This window comes from Vipera ursinii (genome assembly GCF_947247035.1).
Source record: "Vipera ursinii genome assembly, chromosome: 5".
Classification (NCBI taxonomy): Eukaryota; Metazoa; Chordata; class Lepidosauria; order Squamata; family Viperidae; genus Vipera; species Vipera ursinii.
In genome coordinates, this window is record NC_139518.1 from 74962330 (window position 1) to 74977754 (window position 15425).

At 40.7% G+C, this 15425-nt stretch overlaps 1 protein-coding gene across 1 annotated transcript; it reads right to left on the reverse strand.

Annotated features, from left to right (window-relative positions):
• Positions 1–1849: 1849 nt before the first annotated feature.
• Positions 1850–15186, reverse strand: LOC310640817 (gastric triacylglycerol lipase-like; the record flags this gene model as incomplete). The annotated part of the gene is made up of 8 exons (XM_083363333.1): positions 1850–2083; positions 4316–4384; positions 9615–9761; positions 10863–10999; positions 11668–11777; positions 14318–14516; positions 14750–14867; positions 15094–15186. 8 exons carry the CDS (start codon positions 15184–15186, stop codon positions 1850–1852), a joined length of 1107 nt encoding a protein of 368 aa, XP_083219459.1.
• Between the last annotated feature and the right edge of the window lie 239 nt (positions 15187–15425).

A 15425-nucleotide genomic window follows, 5' to 3' on the forward strand; every position in this document is an offset into this window, starting at 1 on the left:
GCATGATGAAAGACAGAACTTACATTAATGTTGCTTTCTTTTCTTTCATTCTCATTTCAAACCCAGCACACAATATTCCTGGTGAGGTATGGATCAGCTAGCAGCGTCTCTCCTAAATGGTACCTTTCTTCCCACTAACAAGTTTGAGAACCTCCCTTTATAAACTGTAGACACCTACTGAGTGTAGCAGTGTTTGATCATATTTACACCCTGTTGGCTGATGCCTTCTGACTCAATCCAATAGGAAGACATCCCTATCAAAAAGGTTCCTTTTATTACAGTAGCATATAAGGCAGCATATCTGCACTTTCTGCCTTCTGCCAGTATGAGCCACTCCATGTTTCCTGAGAACAGAAATCAATGACATCTCCTTCTTATTCAATACAATTCAGTTCAGATACAAATAGTCTCTTGAATTCTTCTAACAATGCTTTAATTGTATTGTGGTTAATTTAATAGAAAAGGGAATAGAAAAATAGGGACCACTACAGTGGGAAGGTAACAGCGTTCCGTGCGCCTTTGGCGTCTAGTCATGCTGGCCACATGACCACAGAGACATCCTCGGACCAGCGCTGGCTCTTCGGCTTTGAAATGGAGATGAGCACCGGCCCCTAGAGTCGGAAACGACCAGCATGCATGTGTGTGGGAACCTTTACCTTTACCTAATTTAATAGGTGAATTTGTAACGGTTGAATTAAGTTTCTTTTTTTCAAGTTGATTTGCTTTGAAAATGATTTCAGGATCGTATAATTTATGTCACGTTCTACTCTTATTCAGAGAGCTTTAGAATTACAGACAGAGGACAAAAGAAAGGAAAAAGAGCAACAATAGGCTCTCATGGGACAGAGTGATTGGCCCAAGGTCCACCAGCTACCTTTTGTGGCAAAAGCTGGACTTGAATTCATGCTCTCCCACTTTCTAGCCTGGTGCCTTGACCACTAGACCAAACTGGCTCTCATTGGGTTTAGTAGGTAACCATGTTAGTTCTAAGAATTGCAGTCTCTCAAGCACATGTGATCAAGACAGGGAAGTCTGTTCTAGTGCATCAGCATGTTTTGTTTTACCTTTTAAGTATTTGGGAACATTATATTACTTGGAATAACATGAAAGGAGCACCCACCGGGCATCCCCCAGGCAATGGTGATGTCATCAGCGAATCCTTTCAACTCAGAAGCACCTTAAAAGTTGCTTCCAACACAAACGGGACAAGATGTGTAAACAATAGCAATAGCACTTAGACTTCTATACCACTTCACAGTGCTTTACAGCCCTCTCTAAGCGGTTTACAGACTCAGCATATGGCCCCCAACAAACTGGGTCCTCATTTTACCAACCTCAGAAGGATGGAAGGCTGAGTCAGCCTTCAGGTGGTCAGGATCGAACTGTTGAACTGCTGGCAGCCAGCAGTCAGCAGGAGTAGCCTGCAACACTGCATTCTACCACGGCTGTAAGGTTGGCTATACTGCATTTTCTCCATTAGGGATATGATTTCTGTGTATTCACCCCACTCAGAGTTTGAAAGAAAAGTCATTTAGGAACCATTGTAAAGATGAAATAAACTCTGAGTAATGCATAAGTAGAATAATTTATGCATGCAAGTTAGATGACTTGTCATGTATGGAAAACAAGTTAATAGAGATAGGAGTATGAATTTGCAGGATGGTCTTTCATTTTGTACGTAATCTGAAAGGTTATTAAAAATTGAAAAATCAATAGAAAACAAACAACAAATGAACTTCTTATCATTACTGACAAACTAAGCACATTTATTTGTGCTTTAGATTGTAAGCCGCCCTGAGTCTTTGGAGAAGGGCGGGATATAAATGGGATTAAAGAAAAAAAACATTTCTCAAGGATTGCTCTGTAGCAAGTCCAGTATTTCATAATACAATTGCTCAGGTGCATCTATACCATACACAAAATCCAGATGGTTCCACTGAGGAATAAATTTGTGGGAAACAAGGTTTTGAATTTGGAGGATTAATTGACTAACATCATCAGGGTCAGAAAGCCAGTCATTTCCACCATTCCAAATTGCTGTTGGTACAGTCATAGCTGATATATCGTATTCAGGAGGCAAATCCTGTTTTTAAAAAATGAAAAAGAAAATGTAATGTAGTCCTACTTCTCAGACTCCGACAAAGATATTATTAGCCAAATTGTGTCCAACTTTGCAAGAAGGGAAAGGAAAGAAAATGGGGTTGAATTCTCAAGTATTCATTAATGAGTTCTGTGGAATGCTAAGTATGTACTGACATTCCTTCCAAGGAGCATTTTCTCGTTTTAATTCAGGATGCAATGCATCCACCCTTACTACTGAGTCTCAAAAGACTTTTCCTGGTTGACCTACCTTCATATTTCACCCTTTTCCTTCTATTGGTTATGTTTTATGTTAAAGATAGTCATGATATATAAGGGAGGTATACTCTGAAAAGCTCCAGGTGAAAGTTACCTTTTTCCAAATTCAAATTCAATGCATGATTTTGTTTCTCTCTCTCTCTCTCTCTCTCTCTCCCTCTCTCTCCCTCTCTCTCTCTCTCTCTCTCTCTCTCTCTCTCTCTCTGTGTGTGTGTGTGTGTATGCATGCAACAATACTTAAAGACATTTGGGAAGGTCTGTTATCTCAAGGCCTATTTGGTTTTCTGATGCATACATGCATAAGGCAGAGTTTCAAGGCAGAATTTTGCATAATCTACTTTCAGTCTTAAACCTTATATCAAGGATGTCAAACTCACTGCATCACATGACGTGTTGCGACGTATCATGACTTTTTTTTTTGCATTGCCGGAGCTGGGGTGGGCATGGCCTCTATATGATGCAATTGGCCCACGGTCCGGAAGTTTGACATCCCTGCCTTATAACTATTCATACTTCTTAAGGCCATTCCCATTGCATCTATTTACCTACTTATTCATTTGCTCATTCATTCACTCATTCATTCATTTTATAGTACTTATAACATGCCCCAATGCCAATAGATAACATCAAACAAAATAATGCTACTTAAAAACAGTATGATAAAAATTAAAAGTCCAGAGAAAACCTGTGACAGAGACATGCTGTCAATCATCCAGAACTAAAAGCATGTTGGAATAAAACTGCTCTAACATAAGGGAGGCGGTGGCTCAGTGGGTTAGGACGCTGAGCTTGTTGATCGGAAGGTCGGCAGTTTCGCGGGTCGAATCCCGAGTGCCGCGTAGCAGAGTGAGCGCCTGTTACTCGTCCCAGCTTCTGCCAACCTAGCAGTTTGAAAGCACGTAAAAATGCAAGTAGAAAAATAGGGACCACTATGGTGGGAAGGTAACAGCGTTCTGTGCACCTTTGGCATCTAGTCATGCTGGCCACGTGACCACGGAGACGTCCTCGGACAAGCGCTGGCTCTTCGGCTTTGAAACGGAGATGAGCACCGGCCCCTAGAGTTGGAAACGACTAGCATGCATGTGCGGGGGAACCTTTACCTTTACCTAACATGTTTAGGGAATTGCAGTAAGGGGAGGGGGCTTCACACAGGAGAATATTCAAAAGGAACAGTCAATACAAGAAGTCTGACATACACCGCACAAACCTCACAGAGGGATGGAGTTTGCAGCTAGCTTATTCGCAATGACTGAACCAAGCAAATTCAGTTCTGACAAAGGTTTGCCTGAGATACCCTGGTACTATATAATTTAGGGCCTTCACCACCTCTTTGAAGCAGGGCCAGAAGAATACTGACAGTGCTGTGAATTCAGTAGAGATGCCATTCTAAACTACTGTCACCTTTTGTACCAGCTGTAGCTTCCAGGTTGTCTTCAAAGGCAGCCTCACACGGAAAATGTGCAATCAAAGGCATGAGCTACTGGGGTTGGGCCAATGGAGAAAAGCCATTGAGATTTGATCTCTGGTCCATTTCACTGTGCCAAAATGGGTGAACCAACCAGTACTTCCAATTCTTCCTCTCCACTTATTTGTTTTTAGTTCACTTTATATGCATTTTCACAGAGATTGAAAAAGGAAGAGAGGGAGGGAAGGAGGAATTGCAAAGCTGGCTCTTGGTTGCATCAATGGCTGAATTCCTGGATGAGGTTGGTTGTGTGCGCAGTAGCCAAAAGCCAGGATAAGACTCTTCTCAAACAGCGCAGTAGATCTACTGAGCTTCAGCACTGGGGATGAAACTCCTTTGATGCAATTCTGGTTACACAATAAGTCAGCTTCCAAACAGAAAGGAGAGCATAAAATCACACGGGGGCTAAAGGCTTGCAGAAGCTGACCTAATGTCCAATACATATCATTATTGTACCATATTGAAACAACCATCTGCTGGAAAGTGCTTTACCTGTTCATAATGAAATTTATTTCTAAACCTTCCGTAGTCGTAAGCCTGAAGTTTACCACTGTTGATGGCCTGCAAATATAAAGAAATCTCAAATGAACGTATTCGTTTTTTTCAGTATAAATGAAGAGCTAGAACGTCACAAGATGAACACAGATTCTATGTTTAAAGGTAGTCCTCATTAAGGAATCACAATTGGGACTGCCAACCTGGTTGTTGAGTGAAGCAGTCGCTAAATGAATACATGTTTATGATCTTACTTTCCTTTGCTCTCCTTTGCTTTACAAGGGCCGCAGGGATTGCTTATAAAGTTACTTTTTCATACTCAGCTGAGTGGTTGCTAAACAAGGCAAGTTACAAAATGACGACAACCTGTAATCTCAATTGTCAGCAGGCATCCCTTTTTTGTATGTGCATCAACAGATAGTGTAATAAAAACATAAAATACAATATCAGTAATAATGACAACTTCACAGTTATGCATAAGATGGGAAGAACTTGTATCATAAGATTGCATCTGCCATCCCGCCTCTTTTGATCATTCCCTGCAGTTGCTGATGATGATCATCTTCTCTTAATATGCTTATTGGCCTTTCAAGCAATTCCCTGTACTGTATTTTGTCATTAGCCAAAAAAAAAAAGACCAGTATGTTAACAGCATTAACTTAAGTTAAGGAACATCAGGAAGCTGAAAGAAGAGGCCTTTCCTGATACGATCTTGATACAAATTTTGACTAGGGCAGGTGTAGGCAACCTTGTCTCTTTTATGACTCATGGAATTCAACTCCCAGAATTGGAATTCTGGGAGTTGAAGTCCATGAGTCATAAAAGAGACAAGGTTGCCCACCCCGGGACTAGGGACTGACTGATTTATTTATATATTTATACAATTTAGAAGCTGCCTACTTCAAATGATTCTGGAACATTTGCATGTTTTTTTTTAAAAAAGAAAGAAAGAGCAATACAAAAAAAATAAAGGAATTGATTACATGCATCCAATATCCAATTTTCTATATTAAACAAACTCAGCCAACAGCTTGTCCCAAAGCCTGGGAGAATAACCAAGTTTTCAGTGATTTTACTAATGTCATCAGGGAGCCACAAAGGACTCTTGGGGAAGCAGGCAGGTTATTCCAGACAGAGAAGGCGAATTTCCTAGGTTCTAGTAGATTATACTGTTGAACTGAAGGGACCCAAAGTGACTGTGTCATACAAGACAAACACACTATTGGAGAGAGGTCAAATATTAGGCCCGATGCCATGAAGGGCTTTTTAGGTAGTAATCTGGACCTTGAATTGCCTCCAGAGACTAACTGGTAACCAATGCAGTTCACAGAGCAAGGCATATTGCACTATGCTGTCTGTTCCACCATATTCTGGAGCAACTATAACTTCCAGCTGGTTTTCAAGGGCAGCCCCATTTGGAGTACATTGCAGTAATCCATTGGTGAGGTGACTAGGATCTGAGTAATTGCTAAGAGTCTTCCAATTCAGCCACAGGCACAATTGGCAAACTAGATAAATCTGTGCAAAGGCAAGAGCAAGAGATGGAGATCAAAGCAACCCTCAAATTGTGGACCAGTCATGAATGGGGAAACGTTCTCCCATTCAAAACTAAAGATGGAAAAAACTCAGAACTGGAGAAGCCAAATATTCACCGCCATTCAGTATTGTCATGACTTAGCCTGACTCTTTTTCTCTCTGTCTAGATCAGCACAGATTTCAGACACTGGGACAGGACCAAGAGAGCATAACGTGGACAGCTCAGGATTGAAATATCAGTTGGGTATTATCAAAATGAATAATAACTTAGAGCTCTCAAGAAAAGCCATTTACCCATCCTACAATTTCTTAAAGCACAACATATTATGCCTTCCCAGGGTAGCAATTTACTTTAGGATATCTACCTGTTTCCAATGGATCATATTTTGCACAGATGTACCAACTGGGACGTATGATGTATACACATCAACTCGGCTCTGGGGAAAAAAAGACATCACGTAGATGCTTGTTTAATGAAGTTAATTTTAGCTCAATTTCTTAGTAATGCGAAGGAATCACATGGTTTCTTTCCTTCGGTTTATGACGCTGCATAAATGTAACCATCAATGACTGCAAACCATGGCTTATGACAGAGAAGACCAAGAGTCTTAAAAATGTCTCTGCTCCAGAAAGGGAGGGACTGAGATTAGTCATCTATTGTTTGTATTATATGAAGCCAAAATGTGTTTATTTCATAAGTTTATTCCATAAGTTTTTTTTAAAATCCCATTTATATCCCGCCCTTCTCCGAAGACTCAGGGTGGCTTACAATCTAAAGCACAAACCAATGTGCTTAGCAATAGCCTTCATTCTGTGTATATGCCTGCTTATTAGGGCTTTTGCCCCCCCCCAAGCGGCATTATTACAAAGTCAGCTTATTGCCCCCAACAATCTGGGTCCTCATTTTACCTACCTCGGAAGGATGGAAGGCTGAGTCAACCTTGAGCCTGGTGGGACTCGAACCTGCACTAATTGCAGGCAGCTGGTGTTACTTAAGGAGGCATTAGCCCACTGCTCCACCAAGGCTCTTTTATTTTTATTTTAAGTTTATTCCATGATTGAGTAAACCAATCTAATACACAATTCTGAATCAATAGGCTGAAAGCCCACTCAAAGGTTTATAAAAATGAAAAATGAAAACATTTGAAACCTTCCACAAAAAGTTAAGTTTCTCTTTTGTTCACACTGTTGGGACAAAATGAGCACAATGATAGGGGCATCTGCAACCATGCAATCAACCATGCAAAAAATGTAAAAATAAGTGGAGGTTCTGTCACATAGTTGCAACCAGCATCTTGACACTCCTGAACACCACTACACTTTGGTCTCATAATGGCAGAAAAGATACAATAACATTATCAAAAAGTTCAGGGGCAAATATCTCATCACTGACAGAAAATATAATGTAATCTGTAATGCTTAGGAAAATAAGTGACCAAACTAAGGAGAAACAATGGAAAATTAGTATCTCTATCACAACCTCATTTCCATCCCTCATACTGAAAAGGACAGATGAAGGAAATTTCTCCCTTCATCTCATATTCATGGTCTTCAAATGAAAATCAAGGTGCTCAGACACACAAACCAGTGAATAAAATAATGGAAGTCTTCTAGGCCATCTCATTTTTTACTGAAAGAATCCAAATCTAAATATCCTCAACAAATGTCTATCCCAGATTCTCCTAATGAAAAGTAGCTCATCACTTCACTACAGGGGTCTTCAACCTTGGTCTTTTTATGACTTGTGGACTTCAACTTCTAAAATTCCTCAGCCAGCGTGCCTGGCTGAGGAATTCTGGGAGTTGAAGTTCACAAGTCATAAAAGGGCCAAGTTTGAAGACCCCTGCTTTACTAGATACTTCTAGAGTGTGTAAATAATTTGTAACGGTATTTGATTTTTGTATGGATGGACAGATGGATGGATGGCTGATATGGTGAAAAGTAAAGCACCTAGCTTTAGCTTAATTTTTTATTGACAACACAAAACAATCCATTAATGTTCTTTGGAAAACAAAATGGCAAATTGCTGCATTTGGTTTTGAAGCATACCAATAGGTAGAGAGAAAAAACCCTGCAAAATCAATTACCAGGGAGCTGGAGGAAGTGAAAAATCCTCAATCTCTCTCCAGGTAAATAGGTGTTTTGGGGTTTCCTATCTATACTGTAGGGACATGGTGGCTCAGTGGGTTAGGACGCTGAGCTTGTCGATCAGAAGGTCGGCAGTTTGGCAGGTCGAATCCCGAGTGCCACGTAACAGAGTGAGCGCCTGTTACTCGTCCCAGCTTCTGCCAACCTAGCAGTTCGAAAGCACATAAAAATGCAAATAGAAAAATAGGGACCACTCCGGTGGGAAGGTAACAGCGTTCCGTACGCCTTTGGCGTCTAGTCATGCCGGCCACATGACCACGGAAATGTCCTTGGACAAGCACTGGTTCTTCGGCTTTGAAATGGAGATGAGCACCGGCCCCTAGAGTTGGAAACGACTAGCACGCATGTGCGGGGGAACCTTTACCTTTTACCTTATCTATACCGGCAGCCATTCTGCAACTGCACCAACAAATGTGGCCAATATATTCTAAACATGTCTCAATTAAAAATGTACTTACCCTTGATCTTTGGTGGAGCAGTGGGCTAATGCCTCCTTAAGTAACACCAGCTGCCTGCAATTAGTGCAGGTTCGCATCCCACCAGGCTCAAGGTTGACTCAGCCTTCCATCCTTCCAAGGTAGGTAAAATGAGGACCCAGATTGTTGGGGGCAATTAAGCTGACTTTGTAATAATGCCGCTTGGGGTGTGTGTGAAAGCCCTAATAAGCAGGCATATACATAGAATGAAGGCTACTGCTAAGCTTGTAAGCCGCCCTGAGTCTTCGGAGAAGGGCGGGATATAAATGGAATTAAAATAAAAATAAATAAATAAAAAATTTAGTAGTGAGTTCTCTATGTCAGTGAAGTAAACTAAAAAGAGTGAATCTTTGAAATAAATACAACTCCTTCCCCTAATCAGGTATTTTTCAAACTTGGCAATTTTAAGATATAGGGACTTCAACTCCCAGAATTCCCTGTCCAGCATGAATACTGGAAATTGAACTCTACACATCTTGAAATTCCCAAGCTTGAAAAATGCTGCCCTAATTGATTTGTCCTCCTGACATGCTGATATTGTAACTTCCAATGTCTGTGGAAATTCTCAGCCATCCAGGTCATAGTTGCATAAGAGGGGCTTTTTCAAAACGCAACTTGACTATTTTTTTCTTTGAGGAAGACGTTTCACTTCTCATCCAAGAAGCTTCCTCAGTTCTGGCAGGATGGTGGGAGCAATGGAAGGATTAGTTCTGAAAGGATTGGGGGGGGGGGCTTTCTGAAGGATCATATTTCTTTACAGTCGTCTGGTTGTTACCACTCTCCCTGAGAGCTCTTGAGGCCACTCTTGAGGCACAGATAAACCCCCAAGTGATCTCAAGACCTCTCAAGGAGAATGCTAATGACCAGACGACAGTAAAGAAATATCATCCTTCCAACTCTGCCCCCATCCTGCCAGAACTAATCCTTCCATCACCCCCACCATCCTGCCAGAACCGAGGAAGCATCTTGGATGAGAAGCAAAAAGTCTTTCTGCGGAACAGTCCAGTTGCCTTTTGAAAAAGCACCTTTGAGAGTAACTTCCAGTAGTTATGCCTGCTGGAAATATTGTCCAACTAGTGGCATTACCTGGTAAAAGTAGAGACAGAAAGTATTTAAAATGAAACAATGGTACTCACCATATTCAAGTTCTCCTCATTAAAACCACACAATACAAATAATAAGTTGCTACAAAGAGACGCCAGCGCCTCCTGACTGCATACTTTGGTAGAAAACAAAGTAGCAAAATATGTTTTGGGTAAAAACTCTTTTGTTCCAAATAAGATCTGTAAAATTTCAGAGAGTTGAGTATTAGTTATACAGGATCATCCACCCCACCCCACCCAGCAGTTCCTCAGAAGATGATATAGCTGTAGATAGTCCTCAACTTACACTCATTCATTTAGTGACCGTTTGAAGGTACAATGGCATTGAAAAAAGTGACTTATGACTGTTTTTCAGACTTAATGACCATTACACCATCCTGGTGATCACGTGGCCAAAATTTGGCTGTTTGGCAACGGGCTCATATTTATGACGGTTGCAGTATCCTGCAGTCATGTGATCACCTTTTGCAAACTTCTGTCAAGCAATATCAATGGGGAAGCCAGATTCCCTTAAAATTGTGTTACTAATTTAATAACTGCAGTGATTCACTTAACAACTGTGGCAAGGAAGTTCATAAAATGGACAAAATTCACTTAGGAGCTGTCTTGCATAGCAACAGAAATTTTGGGCTCAGTTGTGGTTGTATGTCAAGGACTGCCTCTGTGTGTGTGTGTGTGTGTGTGTGTGTGTGTGTGTGTATATGTATGTAGGAAAATCCTCCTTTTTAGTAATACATTGGCTCTGTTTATTTACTTATTAAATTTTTATGCCATATCACTATCATATGACTTACAAACATCATAAAAAATAGGCATACAAACATTGAAACATTCAATAGTAAATTAACGGAAGAAATTAAAACCAGAATACTACAGGATGAAGGTGGGTTCTTCTTCCTAATCCACTAAACACCTCAACATGAAAGACTCCCATCAGGCCCCCAGGCACTTGGCAGATCCAGTTTTTGAGGTGTTTAGGGAAGGCCAAGAGGGTTCGAGCAGATCTCAGCTTGAGGAGCACAATATTTTCAGAGGGTGGGAGGCACAGCAGAAAAGGCCCTTCTCCTGGCCTCTGCCAGTCCTTGACTGACAGGGTCCACAGCATACATCTTCTGCCAGAATGAGTAGGATGGGCTAATCCCATTGGAGTGAGATGGTTCCTCAGGTATCCAGGTAAAATGAAAATGTCCTGTGTCCTAAGACTACATTAGGACCAAGTTTCTAAATCTTACAATTTTACATAATGAATCCTTACAGGGCAAAGTCACCCAATCCACATACCTTAATTTCTGTATCAGAAAGTTTTGCAAGTTCGGCTAAAAATGTTTTAGCGTTTTTAACAGTAGCAACAGGAGCTAAAGCAATATACAGTTTGATTTTGGAAGCCAGCTGTTTATTGGATGAAAAAGCTATAAAAGCTGAGGAAGAGAAAAAGAAGAAGGAAACAGCTTTTTAACATCAAAGTAACTTTCACCTGATTAAATAAAATTTCATCTTTGATATGCTTAACATCCAGCTCTTGCTAAAAGCATGGAGAAGAAACAGGATGAATTCTGACTTAATCCTCCACTGAGGTTGCTACTCACTCTGCCCCCTGTAAACCTTGGCTACTAAAAAGAAAAAGAGGCAGGCGTGTGGATAGCTACAAATTGTTGTTCAATGCTATGCATGCTGTGAGGGCTTGGAAATACAAACTTTGATAACAATTTGAAATTGTTGCTTGCTTCACTGCCCAGTTTTTTTCCCCTCTCTTTCAATTATGTCCAATTCTTGGAGACTGCCTGGCTGAAGTCCCTGTAATTTTCTTGGCAAGGTTTTTTTAGAAGTGGTTTGCCATTGCTTCCTTCCTAAGGCTGAAACAAAGTGACTGGCCCCAGTGGCCCAAGGTCACCCAGCTGGCTTCATGCCTGAGTTACTGTCACTAAAACCTACCACTTCCAAGTAAATGCATTCCCAGTACTGTCCTATAGATGCATATTTATAAGAATGTTTGCTTGAGTTCAGTGGGACTTACTTTCTGGTAAATATACATGAGACAAGACAAGAACAGCCCCTTGACACAAGGTTGGGCAGCTTCTGAACTTACCAATGGTGGTTCCTTGGGAGTGACCAATATAATATATTTGTTGCTCCATAGTTTTCTGCAGAACAAAATCTATAGATGCTGGAAGGTCATATTTAGCCATTTCATCATAACTGGAAACAAAAACAAATATCCCCTCATTAAGCTGCATGTATGGCAAGGATCTTCAGCCTTTTCGGATCTGAGAGATGCCCTACGCACAGTCACTCATGCGCTCGTGACCTCCCGTTTAGACTACTGCAACGCTCTCTACATGGGGCTGCTCTTGAGAACCACTCGGAGGCTTCAGCTGGTGCAAAATGCAGCCGCGCAGGTTGTGATGGGGGTTTCCCGTTACTCCCATGTAACACCTCTGCTCCGCGAGCTGCATTGGCTTCTGGTTGCCCTCCAGGTGAGATTCAAGGTGCTGGTGATGACCTATAAAGCTCTAAATGGCTTGGGTCCAGGATATCTGAGGGAACACCTGCTGCCAGCATCAAGTTCCCTTCGTCCTGTGCGCTCCCACAGGGAGGGCCTTCTCAGGGTGCCGCCAGTAAAAGAATGCCGGTGGATAACACCCAGGGGGAGGGCCTTCTCTGTGGGGCACCTGCCCTTTGGAAACAGCTGCCCGTGGAGCTTAGGACTGCCCCCGACGTTCAATCATTTCACTGAGACCTGAAGACCTGGCTCTTCGAGCTTTCCGGCCCAGGCTGAGTTTTAATTGGGGTTTTAACTGGGGTTTTATATTTTTTCAGGGATTTAGTTTAATCTTTTTAAATTGCTCTTAATTTTTGTATTGATGTTTTATATACCCTATAAACCACCCTGAGTCCTACGGGAAAGGGTGGTATATAAATTCAATAAATTAAATTAAATTAAATTAGTCTCATTTTCACAAAATGGCTTCAATGGAGGATGTAGTGCTCAAGTCATGCATCCTAACCAGCCTAAAACTGCCCCAATCTCTAATTAAGTAAAGGACAGGGGTTCAAGTTTTAGAACCAAAAAACCATCTTTCCATCTTGTCCATGGCTAACCTTTAGGACTGGGTTTAGGCAAGATGAGACACAAAGCTTGGGAAGCTGGAGAGGCTCAATCTATGCTAACAGAGACTGACAACTGAACACCATCAAGGTGCCTAACCAATCCTAGAATGCATGTAGGAACAAAGCACATCTTAATTAATTAAGGAGCATACGTAAGCCATACAGAAGGGCTTAATGTGGACTTCTTGATCCTCAGTGAGCTTAGTTGTTTGCTTGCAGACATTTCATTATACAACTAGATAACAGCATTGTTTAGCACTGTTCAAACCTAAGCTACATATATTCTCTTGAAGGAAGATTATTTATGGAAATATCATCAACGGAATTATAACATAATTGTAATAGTTTTTAAAAGTCTGAAATTTTAGGAGGTCCTTCTGATTGCTGTGCTAACGTTGCTGAAGCCTCTCTACTGGTGTATGTGTTGGAAATGGAAGTAGTGGTGTTAGTACAGCACTAATCTCTTTCTTTTCTACTAAGACTAATGAATTTGGAGAAAGAGAAGTTGTTGTTGCTGTTGAAAATTTCTAATGGCTGTAGTGTGTGGAAGTAGTGGATTTCTTCAGACAGCCAAGAATTTGGGTACAAATGTCATGTTTTCATTGTACAATACGTAAGTCAACCAAAAACCTATGATAGGGATGGCAAAAGAAAATGTAGGTACGTATGTACGTAATAAAAATGAACTATCTCTCTCTTCCTGAGAATAAGGTAGTAAAACAAAAGTCTCTTTAGTACAGAAACAAAAAGTTTTGAGAAACTGTAAAGGAGATTAATGTATTTTCCCTGAGAGGGCTACAAATGGAGAAACACATTTTGGAGAAAGTATAGGAAAGGAAGTAAAAGGCAGAAGAATCCTATTTTTGCTCCAAAAATCAGAATCTACTTTTTGCTTTTCTGTTGGGAGTAGAATCAAGCAAACAGGTCAGCTCTTATCAATGTATAGACTAGATCAGTATATTTTCAACCCTGGCCACTTAAAGATAAGTGGCCAAAGTTGAGAAACACTGGCTAGATCTCATACTGTTCTTTTCCAGAATAGGAAAGAAGGAAAAGATTAAGGTAATAAACTTAAAACATGATAAGAAGTGGTTTGAGGATGTTGGAGGAAAAAATCCCAGGAGTATCTAGGATTGTGCTTCCAGGACAATCAGAGAGAAAGGATAGGAGAGACATGATAGCAGTATTCCAGTATCTGAGGGGCTGCAACAAGGAAGAGGGGGTCAGGTTGTTCACCAGAGCACCAGAGGGAAGGACGAGAAACAATAGCTAGAAACTGATTAAAGAGAGAAGCAACCTGGAATTAAGGAGAAACTTCCTGACAGTGAGGATAATCAACCAGTGGAAAAAGCTTACCCCCAGAAATTGTGACACTCCATCACTGGGGATTTTCAAGAAGAGACTGGACATTCACCTGTCTGAAATAGGTTCTCCTGCTTGAGTAGGGGGCTGGACTAGAAGATCTCCAAAGTCCCTTCCAGATCTATTCTGTCCTGTCCTGTCTTGTCCTATCCTATCCTATCCTATCCTATCATATGATAATAGCCTCAAAGGCCATAAAAATGTCTCCAGCATGAGGAGTCTTCTAAGTTTCACATGGCTCTGCAGAGTTTAAGTTTAAAGGATACCTGAATTTCCAAAACTTCCCAAAGAAGGGAGAAAGAGATGTGTGATTCTTGGACCAGGTGTTCCCTCGGCTATTTGCTAGCCAGACATCATATCCAGCGTCTGCTAGCATGAAAGCCAGACTATTATGAGGAAAATTTTGGTACCAACAGGCAGCATCCACCAGCAAGCCATGCTGTAGAAACACTACTCGCTTTGGACCTGAAACAAAGCAATGAGAAAGGCATCCTGACATCTGGTGCTTCAGATAATCTTTGTAGGACTAATATTAGATGTTATTTCAAAATTATAATTTGTAGCAGAACTATTCCAGCCTACTTGTTGCTTCACTCTCCACGCTCACAGAGTGGCTTTGAATCCAGACTTTCGTTCTTAGCTGAGAAGCGCATTCACCTTACTATTGTAAAATAAGCCAATTTAGTAAGCATACAAACTTGTGGTTTTGTTGTTTTCTCTGCCATGTGGAATTCTGAATAAGTTGAGAATATAGCCGTCTTTTGTAATGACATAATGTTCCTCAAGAGGATATTTCCAGTACAGGATGAGCTGTTTCTACAGAAGACGAAGAAGACAAACACAAAATCAGTTTATCATACTGATAAACCTGATGTTATGAATAAACCCAATAGATTATTTCAATCTAAAGAAATGCTAAGAGGTATTGATGTGAACGATATGACAAGTAATATACTAATACAGTAACCAACACTATAGATAACCATAGATTAAAAAAACACTATAAATAAAAATTCCTTGGAGAAGTTTGTAGATTACTTACTGAATTCAGTCTGGCTTCAGGATTATCATTTCTGTTCAAAATATTTCCTTCAACTAATACAGGACAATACAGTAAAATCAGAACCAGCCACATATTCAGTTTACCTGTAAGTAGAAGTTTTTTTTTTAATTTGATTTGTAAGCTACCCATCTTAAATGCACTATTCCGGGCAGCTATCAATGATTAAAATAAAATAAAAACAATAATAAATCAATAAATTACATATATGAGATAGAAAATTAACCAACCACGCAAGGTAACCACGGGATAGGCTCAGTCACATGCTTGGAGTCAAAGGTCAGTAGCAAAGTCAGGCCTAATATCTTGAGGCA